A 22311-nucleotide genomic window follows, 5' to 3' on the forward strand; every position below is an offset into this window, starting at 1 on the left:
CTACCTTCATGACGGCCTCGGTATGCTCCAGCAACCAGCCGACCAGGGCATGGCCCGACTCATGAAATGCAACCACCTTCTGTTCTTCCTTTGACAGGATCTTGCTCTTTTTGGCAGTCCCTGAAAGGATGCACAAGGATTTGAGTTTGGGCACACAGGTGATCCTAGGTAAGCATGCCGGGCACTCCCTTGGCCTCACAGAGCTGCACCCCGTGCCATCAAAGCAGTATGGTGCCTGACATTCACCTCCTGTGCCTCTGCCCCAAGCCAGCACCCCGAACTGTTCCTCGTGAGGGGAGAGATGCTGGACGGTCCCTGTTTGTTTCTACTTCTGTGAATGCCGGGGAGAGCAGACCAGCTCCTGCAGGCTTTACGAGTGCCCACCCTCAGGGGCCCACGGGGCACAGGGCCACTGTGATTAGATGGGGTCCCCACCCAGGTCTAGGCTTCGCAGAGGCTCTTCCCCCGGACTTGCTGGAAGCTGCAGGCCCTTGCTAGCTGACCGCTTCCCACCTTGAGATTCTAGTCCATCTACCTCGTCTGAGCTACTGGGGAGGCTTCTCTCCGCAGCCCAGGTTCCCCACACCTTCCTGTGTTCCCATTTTATACAGCCTGGACCAGCTCTGGGTCTGGCTGTGTGCTTCGAGGGTCATCCACCTCCGTCTACTGCAACGCTGGTTCTGAGCATCTGGACCGGAGGCCACAGGCTGCGGGATGGGCTGTACGTGAACCCGAGTGCTCTAGCTCAGGTAGGCCGCGCCAGCGTGGGCAGCACTTCCGTCTTTCTCGCTTTGACACTATCAGTGTGAGTTTATCAACTTCCACGTAAACAGAGTGGCTTATATGAAGCCAAGTTTGTAGTACGAAACAGCCACTTTCGTTCCTTCTGTCCACACAGACTCCTAAGCTGCAGCCTGGACACCTGGTGGCATCTGTACCAGATTTTAGCTCAGCCGAGAGTGACAGGGATGAGCCCCTTGCAGACGCTCCCCACCCACATGCAAGGCCGGTGCTTCTCACACTTCCATGGGAACGAACAGTTTCCCTCTTTAAAAAACTCTCAGTGTCTTGGACTGAACACTGCTCAAGGACAAGACACGTGGGGCCGTGGAAACTTCTGGAGACTCTCAGTTTCAATCCCACTCTCCTGACAGAAAACCAGGGACCCCACTTTGAGTAGCCACCGTTGAGCTCTGCTGGAAGGCCCCCTTCCCTGCCCCGCTGCCAAGACCCCTCCTGTTGCTACCCAGAGCAGAGACGGGCCAGGCAGCAGAGCGTAGCTCTCAGGAGACCCTCTGTCCCCCGGCAGCGGCGGCCGTGACCCCACAACGTGGATGGTGCCCTGTGTGGTCTGCTCCGAGGCACCATCGACAGCTGAGGGGCTGAGCGCCACTCACACTTGGGTGTGCGAGATCCTTGTGTTTCTACCTGAAGAGTGTGTCTGCTCTTCAGCATATCCCTGGTATTTTAAACTAAGGAGAAGTCAGACACATTGGAACAACCCGACTTCTAAAAATAGAAACACTTTCCTTATAGTTCTCTTGTCCGATAATTCTTCGCTGATCACTTCTGTCACGTGTCAGCCTGACCTGGCTCCCTCCACCCCCTCTTCTGTCTGGGTGCTTTCGGGGATCCAGCCCTGCTGAGAACATGCCCCTCGTACCAGCAATGACCCGTTCCACAGCGTACTCGAAGTTAAACGTGTGGACGGACGTGTGCCCTTCCCGTGCGGCGTGCAGCGCGGCCTCATTACAGATGTTGGCGATGTCAGCACCTGTCCGCACAGCAGGGGTGAGAGAGGAGGGCAGGGGAGGGGGGCGTGGGCAGGAGGCTGAGAGCACGCAGAAGGCGCTTCTGTCCTCTGCTGCAGCCACTCACACCACTGAGAGCCGGAGCACAGCCTGTGCGGTCCCACCTCCGGCCACCTCAGGGCCCAGCGGCATGCTCAGCACCGCCTGCTGTCTCATTCTCCCTGGGAGTTCCCGCTCCAGGGCCCATGCAATTCTAGTCAGGGCATTAAAGAAAAATCCAAAGGGAAGAAATTCTAGTAAAAGGGATTTTGTTTATATTACCCTTTAAAATGAGAGCCACACAGAAAATATCTTGATTTGTGATCTGTCTCTGCTCAATGAGAACGAACCGTGAGGAGGGCCGTGCTGCGCTCGGACAGCCACGAGGCCTCGGACGGCACTGCCTTGCAGGGAGCAGGGTACACAGCCCGAGCGTGGAGCGGCACTGAAGGGCCAGTGTGCAGAGTCCCGCGGGCAGAAGTGCCCGGAGCGCCCATGGGGGCACAGGCACAGTGCGCCCCGCATGCCGCAGCAGAACCAGTCGGGTCTGGCGCCACTCGCAGGAAAAGCAAAGTGTAGCGTGGCTCTTTTCTCCTCTACAGGCTCTCTGTGCACGACCTCACTCCCGCCCAGGCTGTGCTGACCGTGGGGCCCAGAGCAGGGGGTGTAGGGCACCGGGGGGTGGCCTGCACCCTCGGGACTAGCAGGAACCAGCTTCCATACCGCTGAACCCCGGCGTGAGCTCTGCCAGACGCTGTGAGTAAAAGCTGCTGGCCTGGGTCAGCTTCAGGCTCTTCAGGTGCTGCTCAAAAATCTCCCGCCTTTCCTGCAGAGAAAGGACCCAAGTGTGGGCTCACTCCTGCCCCGCAGACAGGAACGATGGGCTGTTAGATCCCTTTCTTTGTCTCCCGACCTACAGCAGCATTTCAAAAATGGAAGGTTGAAGAAGGAAACAACGAAGCGCATCATGCACATAAGGCTTGTTTTGTAGAACATCTGGTTCATATACATTCTCAATTTCCTAGACCCCCAAGTCAGAACAATGGAAAGCTGCTCTGGAATGCAGCGTCAGAGGGGAGCCCCGCTCTGCTTCTGAGAGAGCAGTAATGGTCTGAGTGTCAGACCCAGGAGGACTGCTGGCTGGGGCACGGGAACAGGAACCATTACGCACACACTCTGAGCCCTTTCCCCACCCATCACTGCTTGCTGGTTCCTGCTGCCTTGGGACCTACAGACTCGAGGGGGTCAGGACGAGAATTCTGAGGCTCTCCCAAGATTCTTATAAAATTCAGCCCCAATGTTTACGGATAAAGAGAAAAACTATGGGTGAATGAAACAAGCTGCAAAGCCACAGGCAGAGCCATAAGCCAAAGACAAGTCAGACAGACGACAGCCAGCCCCCGGCCGCACTGACCTGCAGCGTGGGAAGGTCAATGAAGACGTGTCGATCCAGTCGGCCAGGCCTCAGCAGAGCGTTGTCCAAGATGTCAGCTCGGTTGGTAGATGCCAGGACAATGACATGGTCAGTGGTGCCCATTCCTGGAGGGGAAGACAGCTGTTCAGGTAGAGCTCGCCTCTCAGGACACAGGGTGGGACTGATTTCCCACTGGGGTCCATGAGACAGGAACACACACGGCGCTCTGAATGAGGAGATGTGGACTGACCCAGGATCAAGCTCCCCATGAGAGCAAGGATTCGCCTGTCTTCCCGAGGCTGCCAGTCCAGATGCAGAACCACAGATGGTTCTTGGGGGGGCCTGCACGGCCATCCAGACAGCATCCTGGGGGGATCGCATTTCTCCTCAGTAACTGCCCAGCAGAGCCGGGGAGTGAGGGGCACTGAGTCCATGCTCCTTTGGTGCAAAGCCGTGGGCCAAAGCGGAAGTTTCTGAACACTGGTCTGTGGCCTGGGTTTGGAGGCTTCAGGTTTCTCACAGGAATTTAAAAGTGCAAAAAGTACCACTGGTGGCCCAGATCTTCATGAGAACTTAGACTGGACCCTAATCTGGATAAAGCAACACCTGCAGAAATGCATCCAAGAAGCAACTGGGTGATCTGGGCCTGACTGGGCATCAGAGGGTCATACATGTATTTTCAGAGTACGTGTTACAGTGAGATCGTGGTGTTTCTCTGAACGTAAACAAATACGTCCAAAGCACGTAAGATTCAGAACTTTAGGCTGGCTTTAAAATCACCCACCCGGGAAGAGGATGGGAGGAGGTGTGGATGGAACGGGGCTGGCCTGCGACGTGGAGGGTTACTGCACATCTCTCTCTGCACTTACGTATATGTGATAAGGTCCAGACACAAAGTTTAAAAATTAAAGATTTCAGGGGCACCTGGCTGGCTGGGTCGATGGAGCGTGCAACTCTTGATCTCAGGGTCTTGAGTTCAAAGCCCCACGTTGGGCGTGGAGCCCACTTAATTAAACAAACAAAAATGCCATGATCTATCTTTTGCTAATGAAAAAAATTCCTAATAAGCTGACATTGACAAGTACAACTTAAAACTACCTGTGAAGTGTTAAGTGATATTTAAAAGAAGTGTTCGAGAATTAGGCCCTGAGAGTGTGTGGGGCACCTCCCGGCAGACTGTCAGTAACGCCACCCCAGGACCCCGTGACGGCAGTGAGGGGCCTGGCTGAGCGCACGGGCCAGGGGTGGGGGGGCACTTCCTCACCAAGGACCTGACACCCGAGTCACCGAGCAGCAGCCACCAGGACACCCAAACCACACCCCACTCCCAAGGAAGTCCTTGGAACACTCCTGTGCGTGTGCGTTCTTGCTGGAATGCGATAAGCCAGGACACCGTGATGGGTCCGGTCCCATTCATGTGTCGAGCGGAGACTATGGCTCGTGATAACCGTGACTTCTGAAGTAACCTGGAAGCAAAAGCAGGCCCCACCCAGCAGGGGCAACACTTCTGACCCTGTGCTGCATTTGCCTGCACCGTGGTTTTAGAAGACGTCACTCTGACACAGGAGGGCTGACTGGAGAGAGGGCCCTGGGACAGACGCAGCTCCACTCCTCGGACAAGGTGGGGAGCCAGAGCCCTGGTCGGGGGACCTGCTGGGACTCCCTGCTCAGACTTCCGAAATGACCTCCTTCCCAGGCCAAGGCTGAGTCACCGACGCCGAAAACGACTGTGGGAGAACAGCGGTCCACTCTCCGTCTCTGATGATCTCATGTGAATGGCACTGTACGACATGGAGCCACGATCCCGAGACCCATCCAGACAGTTCAGTGTGAGAAGTTCGTTTCTTTCCCGGACAAGGAAACACCGAGTTTAGAAGCTGCATGCGCTGGTGGACATGCGGGCTGCTTCCAGTCTTCAGCTCCCACAGGTAAGGGAAGGTCTTGGGTAAACTTTTCTCTAGGATAAGCACGCAGGAGTGCTAGAGCTGGGTCAGACAGGAGGTGTGTGTGTGTGGTTTTGTCTCCCAGAGAGGCTGCCCCACTGGACACTCCCACCAGCAGCGTGTCTGCTCACGCCTCCCTGGCTGCTTTATTGAAATTAGGCTCATCGAGGTTCACACGGGGACCTGGGTCCGACCTCTCTGAGCACTCACCAGCATCTGGCGCTGCCACCATGCTTCCTCCTGGCTCTCCTGTGATGTGTGTGTTCCTTTCAAAAACTCAGCAATATCTTTTGGGAAATGTGGACAAGCTTGTTCTAAAATTATAGGAGAAAGCAAAGCACAACCACCGCAAGAGTTTCAGCTGAGGGAACCAAGCGCAAGGAGCCAGCCCACCTTCCTCCAAGACTGCTGCCTGAGGAGGGCTGAGTGCTGTGGCGGAGGGGCAGACTCGTCGGCCAGCGCGGCACACTGGGGGCCCAGAGACTCTCAGACACGCCCAGCCAAGCGCTGGCAGAGGCCCAAAAGCCATTCAGTGGAGGAAGCAACAGCCTTTTCAACAAACGGAGCTGGAGACCTGGACATCCACAGGCATAAAAAGGAGCCATGATCAAACCCTCCCGTCTTTACAAAAGTAACTTAAAACAGATCACAGATTAAAATGGAAAAGGCCACGTGGACGGGAGCTAGGACTTTCTAATGACTCCGTGTGAGGCCGGAGCTCATGACCCCACAGGCTCTTGCTAACACAGAGGCTCAGGTGAAGGCATCCACCGCAAGGGGCACTTGGTGCTATGAAAGATGTAGAAAGGTGACTGTCCACCGGTAAGTGGCCTGGCGGGACCCCAGCGCTCTGCACAGGTGCCCATCCCATGTGGCCTGGCCGTCTTGTAGTGCAGCCTCGTCCTGACCCGCGAGCGGGGGTTTCTCTTTCCAGTGAGCTTTTCCCACGACTGGCACAGCGTCTGCTCCGTGCCCCGCACTTCAATGAAGCGGCACTGCCCTTCCCCAAGGACTAACAGAGACTCCTCAGATGCATCTGAAGGGCTGAGAATGCCCGGCTGTGTCCGCACACAAAGGACCTGTTCTCTGCAGGCCCAGCCCAACAAGGGCCTTCAGTCTGGGGGCCTGGGGGTCAGGGGCAGAAGCAAGTGCTGGGGCGGAAGCACCCCATTCATGGCAGCACAGAGTGCTTTGGCTCAGAGGAAGATGCCATTTAGTAAATGCTTCCTGGTGGGCTCAGTCTTCAAGTGCAAACAACCAACATAAGCAGGAGAGACGCTACTTCCCATGGCCTCCGCGTTCAGAGAGGGAGTCGTGTGGGGTCTCCTCGAGTGCCTTCACATCACCTGGAGTGACACATGGTCGCACAGAGAAGGCCACAGAGTTGCAGGTGAGGTCACACACAGACGGCGTCAAAAACCCAGAGCTCGGATGAACGAACGGGGCCATCGTGAACCCCACGGCATCCCTCCGGTCCAGGAGCCTGAAAGCTCGCGCACGAACTGCCGTCTGCAGGAGCCGAAGGACAGACATGAACTTGAGGACGCTTGAAGCCTGGACAGCCAGTGAGTCATCTGAGGACTTCTGATAGCCTGCTCTCCCTTCTCCCCTCCATAGCGCAGAGGCTGGCCATCCTTTTAAAGAGACAACCAGACGCCATCATTAAAATCTGGTACTTCTGATAGCAGAGGCTCATCAAACACATGGTCCCGGGTCTCAGCGGGCGGACGGACCTCAGGCTCGGGCACCCACAGGCCCAGCCGCGAGACCTCGTGACCAGAACCCGAGGGGACCTTCCGGATCTCTGCAGGACCCCAAGATCACTAGAGCCACACTGAGCAAAGGTGGCACAGCATTAAGGGGTCGTGGAAGGCCGTTCAAAGAAGGAACACTGAACCCTGCTCCGCGGGAAGCCTGCTTCTTCCTCTCCCACTCCCCCTGCTTGTGCTCCTGTTCTCACTGTGTCTCTCTCTGTCAAATAAATAAATAAAATCTTTAAAAAAAAAAAAAAAAAAAAAAGAAGGAGCACTGAGTGTGGTTTCTTGGACGTCGGAGACTCCCGAGGGTAACGGCAAAACCATGCAACAACGGCACACCGCCTGCCCTCAGAAGCGGCATGAGGGGCTGGGGGCTCCCTGCCGTCTGGCCTGGAAGGCCCTCCTGGAGGCCCCTCTGTGACGGTTTCTCGACAGCTGCGTTCAGAACCGGGGCCTCACTCTACTCACGTTTCTAAGGACATGGAGTCCGTGGAAGCTTCCTTCCCTGGAAACGTGCTCTTGAGAACAGTCCTGGAGCAAATGGTGCCAGGCAGCAGGGTCAGAGATGGGACGCAAGGGTCTGCGGGGCAGCTGCCGACGCTCGCTGTTCTCCTCACGGCCTAACAGCACAGCCTTTACCGCAGACTGATTAGACAGGACGCTTTGGGTTTTCATCTGTGGAGCTTGCAGGGCTCACAGAATCCATCAGTGCATCTGACTGCACACCAGCGTCTGAGGAAAGGCCTCGCCTGGCCGCCCACAGCCACGCCAATGCAAACCCCAGCACCAGGGCTGAGGGGCGCCCACGCTGTTCGCCATGACAGGCCCGTGGAGACAGCAGGGCTGCCAGGGGCCGGGGAGTCAGTGTTTAAAGGGGACAGAGTTCCAGTCATGGAAGAGAAGGTTCTAGAGACGGACAGTGGTGGTGGATGCACAATGAGAACGTACTTAACATCACAGAAGTGGACACTTGTAAGTGGTTAAAATGGTAAATGTGACGTATGTTAACAGGCACCTGGCTGGCTCAGTCGGTTGAGCGTCCGAGTCTTGGTTTCAGCTCAGGTCGTGATCTCAGGGTCGTGAGATCAAGCCCCACATCGGGCTCCGCCCCCAGCTTGGAGTCTGCTGGAGATTCTCTCTCACTCCCCCCCACCCCCATTCATGCTCTCTAGCTCTCTAAAATAAATAAAATCTTAAAAAAAGAAAAAAACCATTCCATGTCACTCACAACCCTGAGATCACGAGCCGCATGCTCCCCCGACGGAGGCAGCCAGGCGCCCCGAGTCCCTTTACTGCACTGGGCGGCAGAGACAGCACAATCCCCTGGGTTTACCCAAGACTGGGAACAGTGTCATGACCTGCCCTGCCCTTTGTGCTCCCAGGTTTTTTTCCGTCTTTTCTACTATTACCTTGACTCTTTACAATTAAAACCTGTGTTTCTTGAGTGGCTCAAGGTGACATGTACCTCTGCAACTGGCTTTGTCTCGTTGCTACCTGCTGGGGAGTCTGGGCACACTCACACCTGTGGCAGGTGCTATGGTGCAGAAACGCAGACCAGTCACTGCAGGAAAATGAAATGCCAGCGAGCATCAGGGCAAGGTTCCGGAACAACACACATCAGCCACGCGGTCTATCCAGAAAGTGGATCTCAAGAAGAAACCCTTCCCCGCCCAGGAGCAGACTGGGGGTGTGGGGCACCCACCGTCCATTTCCACCAGAAGCTGGTTGAGCGTCTGCTCTTCCTCCGTGTTGGAGAAGCCAGACATGGTGGTGGAGCGCTTCTTGCCCACAGCGTCGATCTCGTCAATGTAGACGATGCAGGGAGCCCGGGCCCGGGCTTCCTTGAAGAGGCTCCGCACGCGAGCAGCGCCAAGGCCTGAGGTGACACAGAGGACCAGGAGTTGGACAGATAATGGGAGATGAGCCCAACTCTTGTGCCGGGGACCAGAGCTGCCCACTGAGGATGCCGAGGTCTCACAGAGTCACCCTGGTGGACGCTCACCCTCCTGGACTCCCCAGGCCACACATGGAAGCAGCTTCAAAAGAACATCACTACCCAGTTCCCTCCATAAACATGGCCAGTAACACGGTTTCACGTGTCCTTCCCTGTCCCCCCAGGTCCCCGTCTATCCGGCCACCTGAGGAAGGGCCCTGCACAGATGGTTGGGCAAACTTGTCCACAGCCCCCCAGGAAATACTAACCTCCAATGACCTCCACGAACTCCGGACCGGCCATCGCCAAGAATGGCACCTGGGCCTCTGTTGCCACCGCCTTGGCCAAAAGTGTCTTCCCACAGCCGGGGGGCCCGAGCAATAGTGCACCTTTTGGGACTTTGGCGCCAAGCTGAAGGAAGCGCTCAGGGCTCTGGAAAAGCAACAGATCATAGCACACTAGTCACAGGTGTTTGACAGAGAATTTCCAAAAGAGGACTCACGTGGAGATCAGCTCCTGCACTGTCACGAATCAGCTGTGGTTCATGTGGTTTGGGAAAAGCAGAGAGCTCCGGCAGTGACCAGGTGTCCCAGATGGCCCGGGGTACGGTCAGCAGCGGGCTTTCGGCCCCACCACTGGCTCAGGGCTGTGCACTCAGCCTGCCCTGCTGGTTTAGCAGGTACGGCACTTGCCTGACTGGGGCAGTCCCTCCCTCAAGGAGGGCGCTCGCGTCCTGCCTCCTGCTCGGCTCGCACACCCACCTTCAGATAATCCACAAACTCTTTGACTTCCAGTTTGGCTTCGTGCATTCCTGCTACGTCTTTGAAGCTGACTCCTTTCCCCATCTTGCCATCCACAATTGTGAAACGGGCCATTTTAAGCTGATTCTGGGCAGAAAAAACAAAGGGCACAGTGCTGTGACTCCTAGCACAACAGGGAAGATTAGCACCCGCAGGCTGGGTCTGCAAGCGCAAGGGGGCTTCGTGTCCCAGGGGCCCCAGGTCCCCTCGGCCCGGCTCTCATCTCCCACACCCTCTCCACATGTTCAAACAGATGGGACCCAAAGTCACCTTCCAGGCAGCCAAGGGGAAATGTTTATTGTGCATCGCTAACAGTAAGAAATTCATCTAGCGTCTAGCAATTTGCCTTTAAAAAAAACCAACATAAACCACCCCCCACCCAAACGAGGTAATTTAATATCTATTGCACATAAACTATATTTTTCCGTATGATTTTTCCTACTAGTGTGGAACTCTCTGATTATAAAGGTAATGTAATAACACTCAGCTCTAGGAAGGTTTGGTAGAAATGTTAGCTGGTAAATTTCTGGAGAGCAACCAGGCAAGATAAAGCTCTCGGTGAGGGGTGCAAACTTGAGCTAAAGTCGGCCTCAGGAGGCACACCAGGCAGACTCCAAAGACACACATGCATTAGGGTTGTCACAGTACTATCTAAACACCGCAGGGAAAATAAACAGCCCCTGAGACGCCAGGGTGGCTCAGCTGGTTAAGCGTCTGCCTTCGGCTGAGGTCGTGATCTCAGGGAGGGTCCCAGGATCAAGTCCCACATCAGGCTCCCCGTTCAGCGGGGAGTCTGCTTCTGCCTCTCCCTCAGCTCATGCTCTGTGTCTCTCTCAAAATAAAATCTTAAAAAAAAAAAGTGACTATAGGGGCTCCTGGTGGTTCAGTCGGTGAAGCGTCTGCCTTCGGCTCAGGTCATAACCTCAGAGTCCTGGGATCGAGCCCCGAATAGGGCTCCCTGCTCAGTGGGGAGCCTACAGCTCCCCCTCCTTGTGCTCACTCTCTGTCAAATAATTAAATAAAATTTTTAAAAACATTTTTTTTAAATAAATAAATAAACGGCCCCAAATATGCAAGACTGGTGAAACTGGCTGAGTAAAACACAACATAGCCCCATAATGAGACACCATTAAAAGGGTGTGAATCTTTAGCTACAGACAGGAACACGTTCCTGGTCTCAGTGGAAATCTGTCTTGGTTCCCAGGGAGGTGACCAGAAGGTACCCTCTGCAGACCTGCTCCAAGCAGGCCCTGGGCCCCTCCCCAGCTCCTCTGCTGATGGGCTAACTGGCCATATGCAACCTGCCAGGGAGGGAAAGTTCATGTTACAATGAAGGTCACCACAACAGGAGAATTTTTTTTTTTTTTTTTTAAGTAATCTTTACATCCAACTCGGGGCCCAAACTCAAGACCCTGAAATCAAGCACTGCGTGTTCCTTTGACTGAGGCAGCCAGGCGCCCCAGGAGAATGCTTTTAAAGTGTATTAAGGTTTGGGGCACCTGGCTGCCTCAGTCGGCAGAGCATGTGACGCTTGATCTTGGGGTCTTGAGTTCAAGCCCTCCATTGCGTGCAGAAATTACTTAAAAAAAATAAAATCTTTAAAAAAAATAAAAATAAAATAAAAACATAAAGACAACCTTTAAAAATTTCTCAGTGTCTTAGCTAGTAGGAGAAACAAAAAAATAAGTCATGCCCAGCTCCTGAAAACTGCAGAATAAATTGGCCTACACACCTGCTTGGCTCAGCTGCCCCACGAGTCAGGGCGAGAGTTGGGGGATAGGGGCCAAGCAGAAAGAAAGAGGAGCCGCCTGGGCCACGACTCCAGGCTGGCCTCTGTGACAGGTGAACGTTCACTGTGATTTACGTGAAGCGTGTTCCACGAGCACGAGCACAAACCCTAGACCACGGGTTCAATGAAATGGGATGTTCATAACTTACAAAAGCACTGAGTCCTCCTTCCCTTCCCGTCATTCCAGCCAGACGGAACACGTACCACAGGATGGCCAGGCCCACTGCGGTCATCCCCAAGGCGTAGAGGGCACTAGCAGGAGAGAGGGGCAGTTACGGGCAGGCAGCGCGCACACGCCTCACGTCAGGGGCCACGGACCCTTCATAGATGACAAGAGCAACCCCCACTCTGAGCCCAGTGTGCAGAGCGGATGGTTGTGGAAATGGGTTTCCTCATCCACCTCTTGTCCTGTGACCTTCCCCAGGCTGTCCCACGGAGCGTGTAAAGGCCCGATACAGCAGCTCACCACAGTGCGAAGCCAGAACGCGGACACCGCGCACTGACCGGGTCATCGAGAGCCTCTTGATAATGCCCGAAAGAACAGATTTTCATGTGTGATATATTTTGTTTTCAAAAGTAGGCCATCAGGGGCACCTGGGTGGCTCAGTCGTTAGGCATCTGCCTTCGGCTCAGGTCATGATCCCAGGGTCCTGGGATGGAGCCCCGCGTCGGGCTCCCTGCTCAGCAAGGGAGCAGAGCGGTACAGAGTAAACCCCAGGGCTCCAGCCATACCTCCCGCCATTGCCGACGGCCCCTCGGCCTTGCAGGCCCTGCACCCTCAAGAGAGAACGGCCACCTCTCAGGAGTGCCTGCCGTCACTGGCATCCTGCGTCTTCTCAGTGTGGGCATGTGTCCATGAGTGAACCTCTCCGCACACGTGCATGCCACGAAGCCCCCCAGGACTCTGCGAGTTAATGTGCTCCCGCTAAGGAGATGCAGGTCCCACAGGGGCCCCATTTCCACCTGCCACAAGGAAGCAAGAACTTCTACTGGACGTCCCTGCTTCTGCCCTTTCTGTTCCATTTTCCCATTTGTACAAGACGGCAGCCCCACAATGTACTGAACCAACAACTAAGGAAAGTGAAAGATGCTCCAACAGGCCCACGATGCCCGTCCCCACGCGTGGTCACCAGCTCACACTCCTACTTACCCTCCCACACGGGGGCAGCTTTACTGGAGGCAAGGCCAATGTGAGATGTTGGTGGTTTGTTATCACATTACAAAGCCAAGCCTGGTTTAGTTCAGGAGCCAAAAAATGACCAACATACTTTCCAAAGAATCCTGTCCGCTTATAGGAAACCGGGATCCTGTCCTTGCCTTCAATATTCAGGGCGTCTTCAGCAGCTCGGAGCTTCTCCTCAAACCTGTCGATGTTTGCCACCTGCATCCGGTACATCAAGGCCAGCCGCTGGGGGCAGAGAGCAGACGCGGTGCAGGTGACACGCGGGCTGAGGACAGCCGCGGACACAGCACCCACACCCTGCAGTGCTCCAGAAGCTGAACTTCCACCTGCCATTCAGAGACCACGTCCAGATCCCGACTACAACAAACTTTCCGTACGTGTGCTTGCTCTGTTTTCACTAACAGGAACATTTAAGAAAACAGGGTGTGCTTTAGGCTTCAAACTCACCACCCAGCCTCAGCTGTGCATGCAGAGCACAGAGACGACAGACACGAGCTATTTGCCAGGATGCAGGCAACTCACTAAGGCAAGAACACAGGTCTGGTGCTTCACCACTGGCTGAATGTGAAACTCAGCTAAGTGGATTTCTCTCTTCTCAGTAAACCCCTCCCGGGTAGAGAAGAGGCTTAGGGATTGTGCGCAGGTGGAATGTTCTCCAGGGGTACAGGCTTCCCTGAGAGGAGGCTCCAGAGCAAGCCAGAAGTCCACGCTGGGCCCCCAAATCCCTGCTCTGTGAGCTGACCTGAGCCACCCACCAAGGGGCCATCCTGATCTCCACCGGCCTGGACGGCATCCTGCCAGTCCCATATCATTCTCCTAAGGGCCTGGTCCAAATGCTTTCTAGAATGAAGCTGTTCAAAGCACAGCTTCTAAACGCACTGTGGAATCTACATGGAGCAACCAGACTCTCCCCTGGCGCTGAGAGGCTCAGAAGATTCTGTGTGGAATGAGCGGCTGGCCAGACTGCATGTCACGGGGTCACAGGGCCAGATGGGAGAGGCAGCTGGGGGCACCCCCCAGCCATGACACACTGATCGTCATCTGCGTTGGAATGCCCAGGGGCCTCAGTTGCTGGATTAACCTAACAGACCCTGGATGTCTGATCTGGACTTCATGCACGCCTCTGTCACTCAAACACCTGCCCAGCCAGGTGAACAGACTGGAAACACGTGGCAATGACCTTCTTTCTCTGCCGGAAGCCAAAAGCAAAATGCGATTCCAGACGCCAATTCAACTCCCACGTCTCTGACCGCCTGGGCTTCTGCAAGGTCACCCAGCTCACACGGTACGCAGGACCAGGAGGAACCTGTCACCCCAACTAAATTACAAGCTCTTGTAAACCAACAACCAGCTGTAAACACAGTGCTTGGCACTCAGCCCAATCCAGAACCCAGGCAGGGGCTGGGGTGCACCCCTGATGTTATCGTGAGGGGCCCAGTGCTATGCCCAGGAGTCCACCTGTGCTCCCCATGAGCAGAGTGTGTCCACACTGGACACCTGTCTCCCAGCATTTTACCTGGCCCAGTGTCTCCACCACCCAAACCTCTAACAAAAAATGGAAAGGAGACTAAAGAAACATGACAACTAAATATAATTCCTGGTCCTTGATGGGACCCTGGATTAAAAGTACTAATAAGGGGCGCCTCGGTGGCTCAGTGGGTTAAGCGTCCGATTCTTGATCTCAGCTCAGGTCTTGAACTCAGGGTCGTGAGTTCAAGCCCTGCATTGGACTCCATGCTGGTGGAGCCTACTTAAAAAAATAATAATAAAATAAAATAAAATACTAATAAAACAGCTCTTAACGTCAGTCTAGAGATGACCAGGGAACAGGATCAGGGGAAGTGCTTTGGAAAATATTCTCGCGTCGCTACCTCTCCTGGGCCTGCCGCTGCTGTGGTTACGGGGTGGGGAGGATGGTGATTCCTTCCACAGCAGGTATTCAGAGTCAGCTTCTGGGACCCCCCCCATCCTCCCACCCCCAATGCCCAGCCCTCTCCCTGGGACCAAATCCCACCCTCCAGACCCCTCCTCTGGTGAGCGCGCTGGGCTCCCTCCTGGGGGCACCTGAGGTGGGGAGGTGAGCAGGCCCTTGCCCGACCCCAACTCTCAGCCACCCTCACAGAACACACAGTTTCCTGCCCTGGGGCCCCCAGGAATCCCCTCGACTCACCAGCAGCTGCCCAAGCGGCCCTGGGTGCTAACTTGCAGCCAGGACCAGACCCACAGGGCGGGACCTCAGGGCTGCCGCCGCAGGCCCCCCAGCCCCTGTCCCTGATTCAAGCACATTAAGCTGGGCTCAGGGCAGTGGGGACGAAGGGAAAGGGGCCCCGCCCTCACTCACAGGCCGCCCGAACACCACAGCCCCGGGGTGCAGGTAGACCTCCACCACGTCGCTCTCAGGCACCACTTGGACGCGCTGCACCTCGCCCTTGGCCAGCATCTCGTGCACAAAGTCGCTCCAGGAAATGCTGCCCCCACTGGTGCTGAGCGCGTTCAGCAGGCTCATGATCACGGCGATGACAAACAAGGTGCGCAGCCGCTCGCGGTACATCTGGTCCTCTCTCTCCTTGCGTCTCCTCTCCTCTGCAAGCAGGGTGACCGGGGGAGCGACAGACACGGGAGAGATACTCATCACACGCCGGTCAAGGCCGCCAACACTGCACTCACCGAGGTCGCGTCTACTCAGGGCACAAAGCCAGTTTTACGGTCAGAAGCTTCCCGGCACCTGCCTGTGCTGCATCTCCGCAGTAAGCCCTCCCCCGGAGGCACATTTGACCCCTGACCTCGTACGGTCACCCATGACTCACTGATAACAAAGAGACACCTTTTACCACCATCTGCCCTCCCCTCCCCAACAGCCGCCTATCCTGGACATATTGGGGGGGGACCACTTAATTCAAGAATGTTCCCAGCAACCAACTCTTTATCCAAACCATCAGATAAATAATCACATTATTAGAATACAGACTGCATCGTGCCCAGTTCTTGGGGGGACGAAAAGACACAAGACTCAGCCCCTGACCTTGGGGCGCATGAACACCTGGGAGGTGACACAGGAGGCCATTAGCACACAGCATAAGGAACTGCAAGAAGCAGCTCCCAGCACGGCCACCACGGGGAGGCTCCGGGCGGGAAGGAAGAGTAAGCACACCGGGAGGACCGGGAGGACAGCAGGAGTCGCCTCCCTCAGGCCCACAGCACAGACGGGAGAGAGTCCTGCTTACAGCCACCCAAGGCCAGGCCACAGTCTTCCTCCCAAACCAGCCGGTCAGATAAGCCCCTCCCCTGCTGGGGACGAAGGGCAGTCTCCACACCGCATTTCCATGATGCTGTGTCTCCTCGCTGGCCCACCCGCCAGTCCTTAGAAGCATCTGGCACCTCCATTTCCACACCAGAAGGCCTGGACTATGATGCGGCCCTCACCTGTGCGGTACGGCTCATCCTCCCGACACTCCATCCAGACTTTACCGGGCCCGTCATTAATGATGCCTTTTGAGAAGTGCATGTACCGTCCTTCTCCAGTCCTGCCCAGGATGGCCCCGACCGATCTGAGCAACCAAAGCTTCCACCATTTACTTCTCCTGCACAGACACAGCATCCACTCGGGGGGAGAGCAGGGAGGGCCCCGCACAGGCACGGGGCTCAGCCCAAGCTGCACGTGCACGTGTGGTCCTTTCTGCAGGGACAAGAGCGCAGCTGGACCTCCATGTCCACCCACTTCCCTCTGCTCTGCTTGGACCATCCACAGACACACAACCCTCCTCTCTGGCCATCCGTTTAGAGGAACTGAAAGGCATTTTTTTTTTTAAGACTTTTAATTTATTTATTTGACAGAGAGAGGGAGAGTGAGCGAGCACACAAGCAGGGGGAGTGGGAGGCGCCCCTGAAAGGCATCTTAAATCAGCTTAAAAACACAAAATGAGGGTGCCTGGGTGGCTCAGTCATTGAGCGTCTGCCTTCGGCTCAGGTTCTGATCCCGGGGTCCTGGGATCGAGCCCCGCATCGGGCTCCCCACTCAGCGGGGAGTCTGCTTCTCTCTCTGCCTGCCCCTCCCCTCTCACGCTCTCTCTCTCTAATAAATAAAATCTTAAAAAAAAACGCAAAATGAATCTTACAGAGAAGGCTGTGTCAGCAATCATTCTGAAAACATGAAAGCACATTTCAGATGTCACCTTATCTGAGAATAGACAGTAATAGCAAATTTAATATTTAAAGCTCATAGTCACAAGTGGCAACAAAATAAAGGTACCCTTGTCTTGGAAAGCAAATTTTTTTTTTTTTTGAAGATTTTATTTCTTTATTTGACAGAGAGAGAGAGAGCAAGAGCAGGAACACAAGCAGGGGGAGTGGGAGAGGGAGAAGCAGGCTTCCCGCCGAGCAGGGAGCCCAATGCAGGGCTTGATCCCAGGACCCTGGGATCATGACCTGAGCCGAAAGCAGACGCTTAACGACTGACCCACCCAGGTGAGAACACCTTATGTTCTCAGGTGAGTAGGTAATTATTTAGAAACCATGTATTTCATTTAATTTTCTATTTGGCCCCCAGTCTTGTGTTCTCATTAACAATGGTGGCAGTCATCACACTTGGCAAATCGGACGCTCCCCCAGCAGAAGCTCGTGTGACCGACTGGAGACCCTCAAATGGCGCATGCACCCCCACGCTCTTGGCCAGCGGCTGCGGCACACAAGCCACTGGGAGGATGTACAAATTTGGGCCCAGGCCGCGTGGCGACATGGCCTTTCCTCACTGCTCTGACCGCCACACAGCACACCTCTCCTGGAGAAGGGCTCGCAGCAACTCTGTAACTCATGCGTGTCTGCTTGCAGAATGCGAAGCAGGTCTACGATTTTTAAAAGATACGGCTTGGTTTCATTTATTTATTTATTTATTTTAAAAAAGATTTCATTTCTTTAAGTCAGCTCTATACCCAACGTGGGGCTCAAACCCACAACCCTGAGATCAAGAGTCATGTATTCCAGCGACGGAGTCAGCTGGGTGCCCCAGATATGGCTTGGTTTTAAGTAACAAATAGCTTTACACATTTTTGTAAGAATTTCTGAACAATAAAAAGACAGCTTTAATTTGGGCTCCAATAAACACCTCTTCTTTCTTCACAAATCCAACGCTTTTCAAGTAAAAACCAGCCAGGTGTCCTGTCACACGTGGAACTGCCCCCGTCGGCCTATTTCAGGGAGAAGGATCTGCGTGGCCAGGCCTGGAGGCCGCAGACCCCACTATGAGAGGATCTCCTGGTGCAGGAACAGGGAGGCCCCAACCCAGAGCGGTTATCGCTCTGAAGCTCCAGGACGTTATCACGGAGGTCAGGTGAAAATTGTTTGCACGTCTCAACAGATCTCCTACTCTGCTTCTGAGCCACAATCACCCTGAGTCCTCCTCCCTCCCCGGGCACTAAGGAGACAGATACAGCACGCCCCACCGGGCAGGACCCATCCAACAAGGAGGGTGTGCGAACACGCCCTTCGTCCATTCGCACTAGCCCAGGCCCACGAGGTGCGGTGAGCTGGTGCCGCACACGCTGTCCAGGGGTACACAGGAGGAAGCCCTCCTGAAAGCGACCTGGCTGGGTGTCCCAAGAGCCACAGAAAACACTGTGTTTCCTTAACTCGCTAACTGTACTTCTGAAACTTAACCCAAGGACATCAAATGTAAAACACACATTTCTGGGGGCGCCTGGTTGGCTCAGTCAGCGGAGTGTGCAACTCTTGATCCCAGGCTTGCAGCAGTTACTAAAAATAAAATCTTTTATTTTTTTATTTTTATTTTTTAAGGATTTTATTTATTTGACAGAGAGAGACACAGCGAAAGAGGGAACTCAAACAGGGGGAGTGGGAGAGGGAGAAGCACGCTTCCCGCTGAGCAGGGAGCCCGATGCGGGGGCTCGATCCCAGGACCCTGGGACCATGACCTGAGCTGAAGGCAGACGCTTAACACCCAGGTGCCCCAAAAATAAAATCTTTTGAAAACAAAGGAAAACCCCACATATCTGTAGCGTTGGTCAGGTATGAAATTACGAGGGCCGGTCTGAGAAAGACAAAAGGGGAAGGTGTGGGTGTGAGACAGAGGACTGGCTCCATGAAAGTAAGATGTGTGAGGTCTGAGACATGAAATAAAATCTGACCCTGAGAGTCTAACTGGAAAATGGCCTTTCATCAGTCTGTTCCTCAAGGACCCCTTCCTCCGCCGCCCCTCCCTGCGGCTGCATCCCACCGCATCCCACCGCAGTGCTCCCCGCAGCTCCCGCATCTACTTTGGCTCCTGACGCTAACGACAGGCTCACAGAGAGCCGAGGGCTAAGCCCGGGTAACACTGCTGCCTCCTGGCCACCTGACTGTCCACCATTGGACAGACCCCCCCGGAAACTCTGGTGCCAAAATCCCTGTTCAGAGGGGTGGCTACCTACACACGGGTCAGTGACCAACACGGCAGAGTTTCAGGGAGACAGCTTCCAGAGCTGCCCCAGGTTTTCTGTCCGGAAGTCCTTCTGGAAGAACTTATTCCCACTAACCCTGAACGCGGGCACTGTGGCGAGAAGCTTATGAGGTTTGCAGTGACAGTCCGGTTCTTTCCAACCGTCAGCTGGCGCTGGGCCCGCCCCAGATGGAGACAGCAACTCCAGAGAACACTCACGGCGCATCCTCAACCTCAGGGACAAGAAGCACTAGCACCAAAGTGGTCTGGAGACTCCAGCAACTGCTTTTTTAGCTACACTTTTATTATGTGATACTGTAGATTCACGTGTAATCCTAGGTAGTAACACAAAACTATCCTCTGGCCAGTTGCTTCCAACAGTAACTTTTTACAAAACCGGACAGCGACGCAGCCCCCCGGCCTTATTCAGACCGCCCCCGCTGACACGTGCTCTTGTGTCTTAGTTTCGTGCACTTTTCCGCTGGTGAAGACACACAGGACTTCGTCCCCGCGGGGGCTGCCCGGCTCCTAGGCCCTGCCAACACTGTTCGCCACCCCTGTGCCCGTGTCTGTGGAGAATGGGCTCTAAATGGGAACCACGTGGCACGCAAGCTTCCGGGACTGGCTCTTCATTCAAGACTGCCGCCAGCCCTGCGGGTGAGACCCTGCGGGTGAGACCCTGCGGGCGAGACCCGGGCTGTGCCCGCTGCATGCAGTCAGGGCGTGGGCGCTCCCGGCGAGCCAGACCCTCACCAGCGCGCAGCAGAACCAGGGAGAGCCACGGCAGGTTCTCACAGAGAGGAAAACCCTCTGGTCAAGCAAGTCGTTACCCTCTCATGAAAATTCAGCAGACACGAGCTTCGTCCCATCTTCTCAACTAACTCAGACTACCAACGACAAAGCAATCGCACGAAGAGGGCAGAGGCTGCAGACACCCTGGTCGCACGCGGCTGCTGGACAGAGCACAGGACAGAAGTGGGGAGACTCCTACTTCTGCCTCTGCTGTCCCTTGCGCCACACTGGCTGTGACCCGGCGCGCAAGGCAGGCCACCAGCGCGCCGCCCACCACCTCTCCCTTCACCGGAAACCCTTCTTTATCGTTACCACTGTCTTCAGTTACAATTTTGAGATAGGAAATTTTCCCCCGAGGTTCTTCCTGATTCTTTCATACTTGGCTTTTTAGATTTAATGACTTCATCCATGCAGGATTTATTTTGGAACACATGAAACAGTCTCTCTCCAAGTAATAGCAACTCTTCCACACCGTTTCGTACACAAGCCTCCCTTCTGCTACTGCGTGAAATGCCACCGCAGCTCCGTATGAATTCTGAGATAAACCAGACTCTGCCTCTGGGTGTCCTGTTCGGTTCCATTACGCTTCCTACCTATTACTGGACCAACCCGTTAATTTTTGGGGAGAAAAACATCTTAGTATCTGCCACTATCAGCCTCACTGATATTTTTCAAAATCCTGTAGATTTTCTGATGAACCAAATCCTCATCCTCCACCCCTGAAAACCTTTTAACTCAGAAGCCTTCTGAGGAAGAGCCAAGTTCCCCAGGAGCTCTGTCAGCAAAAGAAATGACTGCCCGAAGGGATGCCCCATGAAGCCTGAAACCAGGAATAACTAAACCGAACCCAAGCAATGGCTACTGGTTTCCAGTTAAGACCTATTCCAAAAGAGCCTGAAGCTGGGGGCACCTGGCTGGATCAGTCGGTGCAGTGTGCGACTCTCGGGGTTGTGAGTTCGAGCCCCACGTTGGGCAGAGAAATTACTTTAAAAATAATAATAAAAAATAGGGGCGCCTGGGTGGCTCAGTTGGTTAAGTGTCTGCCTTTGGCTCAGGGTCATGATCCTGGGGTCCTGGGATCGAGTCCCACGTTGTCAGGCTCCCTGCTCAGCATGGAGTCTGCTTTTCCCTCTCCCCCTCCCCCTCCTCCCCCAGCCCCGCCCCCATGGTCGTGCTCTCTCTCAAATAAATAATAAATAAATAAAAATAAAATAAAATAAGTAAAGGACAACAAAATCAGCACCTAAGTTCGAGGCAGTTCCTTGACAAGACAACCATTTCTCTACCTGTGTGCCCTTCCGGAGAATCCTCACAAGACAGGGGACCGTAATGGTAATTATGAGGATAGAATTAACGGAGAAGACATACGAATCACTTAGTACAGTGCTGAGCACACTCCAGCTGTTGCAGTGGGTTAGCAATTTCCATTGTCATTAGCTCCAAGCAGCCAGCTTTTACCTTAGAGTCAATTCAGTTTAAACTAACCTTTTTATTGCCCTCACCCTCTGCTTGATCAGAGTCCTAATTCTACAGATGAGACTCAAGATTTGCAAGTGAGGTTGTTGTGAACTGGGGTACACAGTGGTCAATCACACAGGACAGCGATGTGTCCCACTCCTTCCTCGAGGCCACGCACCGTACCAACCTCTCCTCTGGGGGCTGCTTCTCAAGTCTACACATCATCAGGAGCCTGTGTGGGGTGGGTCCGACCAAGTGCCTTCCTCCCCACCCCAGAACACTTGAGTTCAAGGCAGATCGGAGGTTCACCCTTTGCACACAGAGGACTATAATTCTGCCTACCTTCAGATGTCTGGACAGGACAAGGGACCTATGTGCTGATGGAAGCACCTCTAAAGGACAGGCAAGGAAAAGATCCAGTAATCACATTAAAGACTGGGGGTAGGTGTGCTCACAGTAAAGGAGACACAGGGGCCTAGGTGCACCCTACATTTGTTTTTAACTTTTCTTTCTTTTTTTTTTTTAAAGACTTATTTATTTTATTTGAGAGAGTGGGGGCACAGAGGGAGAGAGAATCTCAAGTAGACTCCCTGCTGAGTGTGGAGCCCGATGCGGGGCTCGATCTCATGACCTGAGCCGAAACCAAGAGCTGGACACTTAACCGACTGAGCCGCGCGGGCTCATGCTACTTTTAAGATAGGTTTCCTGTTGCTGAGACCAGAACACACATGTGCAGACAACCAAAGTAGCCATTATTTAAGAAAGTCAAATAGATATACCTTCATCATCTTCAGGGGTCCTCCCCTTAGATTTATCATTGTCCTTAGTCTTCTGCTTCATCCTGGAGGTGTTAAAATAGTAACTGCCACCTGCAAGGAACAGGGAACGTGTTTAACAAGATTTGCCCCTACAGAGAAGCGCTCAGAAGAGTATGTTCTTCAGTAACCAAACCAAAACAGAAGCCATCTGAAACCTACATTTGTAAGATTTAGAAGTTTGGGATGATCGTTCTTAGTATAGTA

General features: G+C 54.3%; 1 protein-coding gene and 1 long non-coding RNA gene across 2 annotated transcripts in view; one reads left to right on the forward strand and one right to left on the reverse strand.

Annotated features, from left to right (window-relative positions):
• Positions 1 to 22311, reverse strand: part of SPG7 (SPG7 matrix AAA peptidase subunit, paraplegin) — a 29352-nt gene that overhangs the window by 4337 nt on the left and 2704 nt on the right. The window contains exons 3-13 of the mRNA XM_036119804.2: positions 22069 to 22158; positions 14951 to 15192; positions 12695 to 12834; positions 11576 to 11678; positions 9599 to 9724; positions 9107 to 9269; positions 8607 to 8780; positions 3205 to 3329; positions 2514 to 2616; positions 1664 to 1774; positions 5 to 120 (exon numbers count right to left, since the gene is read on the reverse strand). Coding sequence (XP_035975697.1) covers positions 5 to 120; positions 1664 to 1774; positions 2514 to 2616; positions 3205 to 3329; positions 8607 to 8780; positions 9107 to 9269; positions 9599 to 9724; positions 11576 to 11678; positions 12695 to 12834; positions 14951 to 15192; positions 22069 to 22158 — 1493 coding nt within the window. The remainder of the gene's footprint in view (positions 1 to 4; positions 121 to 1663; positions 1775 to 2513; positions 2617 to 3204; positions 3330 to 8606; positions 8781 to 9106; positions 9270 to 9598; positions 9725 to 11575; positions 11679 to 12694; positions 12835 to 14950; positions 15193 to 22068; positions 22159 to 22311) is intronic.
• LOC118552979 (uncharacterized) lies at positions 78 to 8353 on the forward strand. The gene is made up of 3 exons (XR_013444444.1): positions 78 to 168; positions 612 to 749; positions 899 to 8353. It is a non-coding gene; the product is annotated as an uncharacterized LOC118552979 (long non-coding RNA).

The sequence above is a fragment of the Halichoerus grypus genome, chromosome 15 (assembly GCF_964656455.1).
Source record: "Halichoerus grypus chromosome 15, mHalGry1.hap1.1, whole genome shotgun sequence".
Lineage (NCBI taxonomy): Eukaryota > Metazoa > Chordata > Mammalia > Carnivora > Phocidae > Halichoerus > Halichoerus grypus.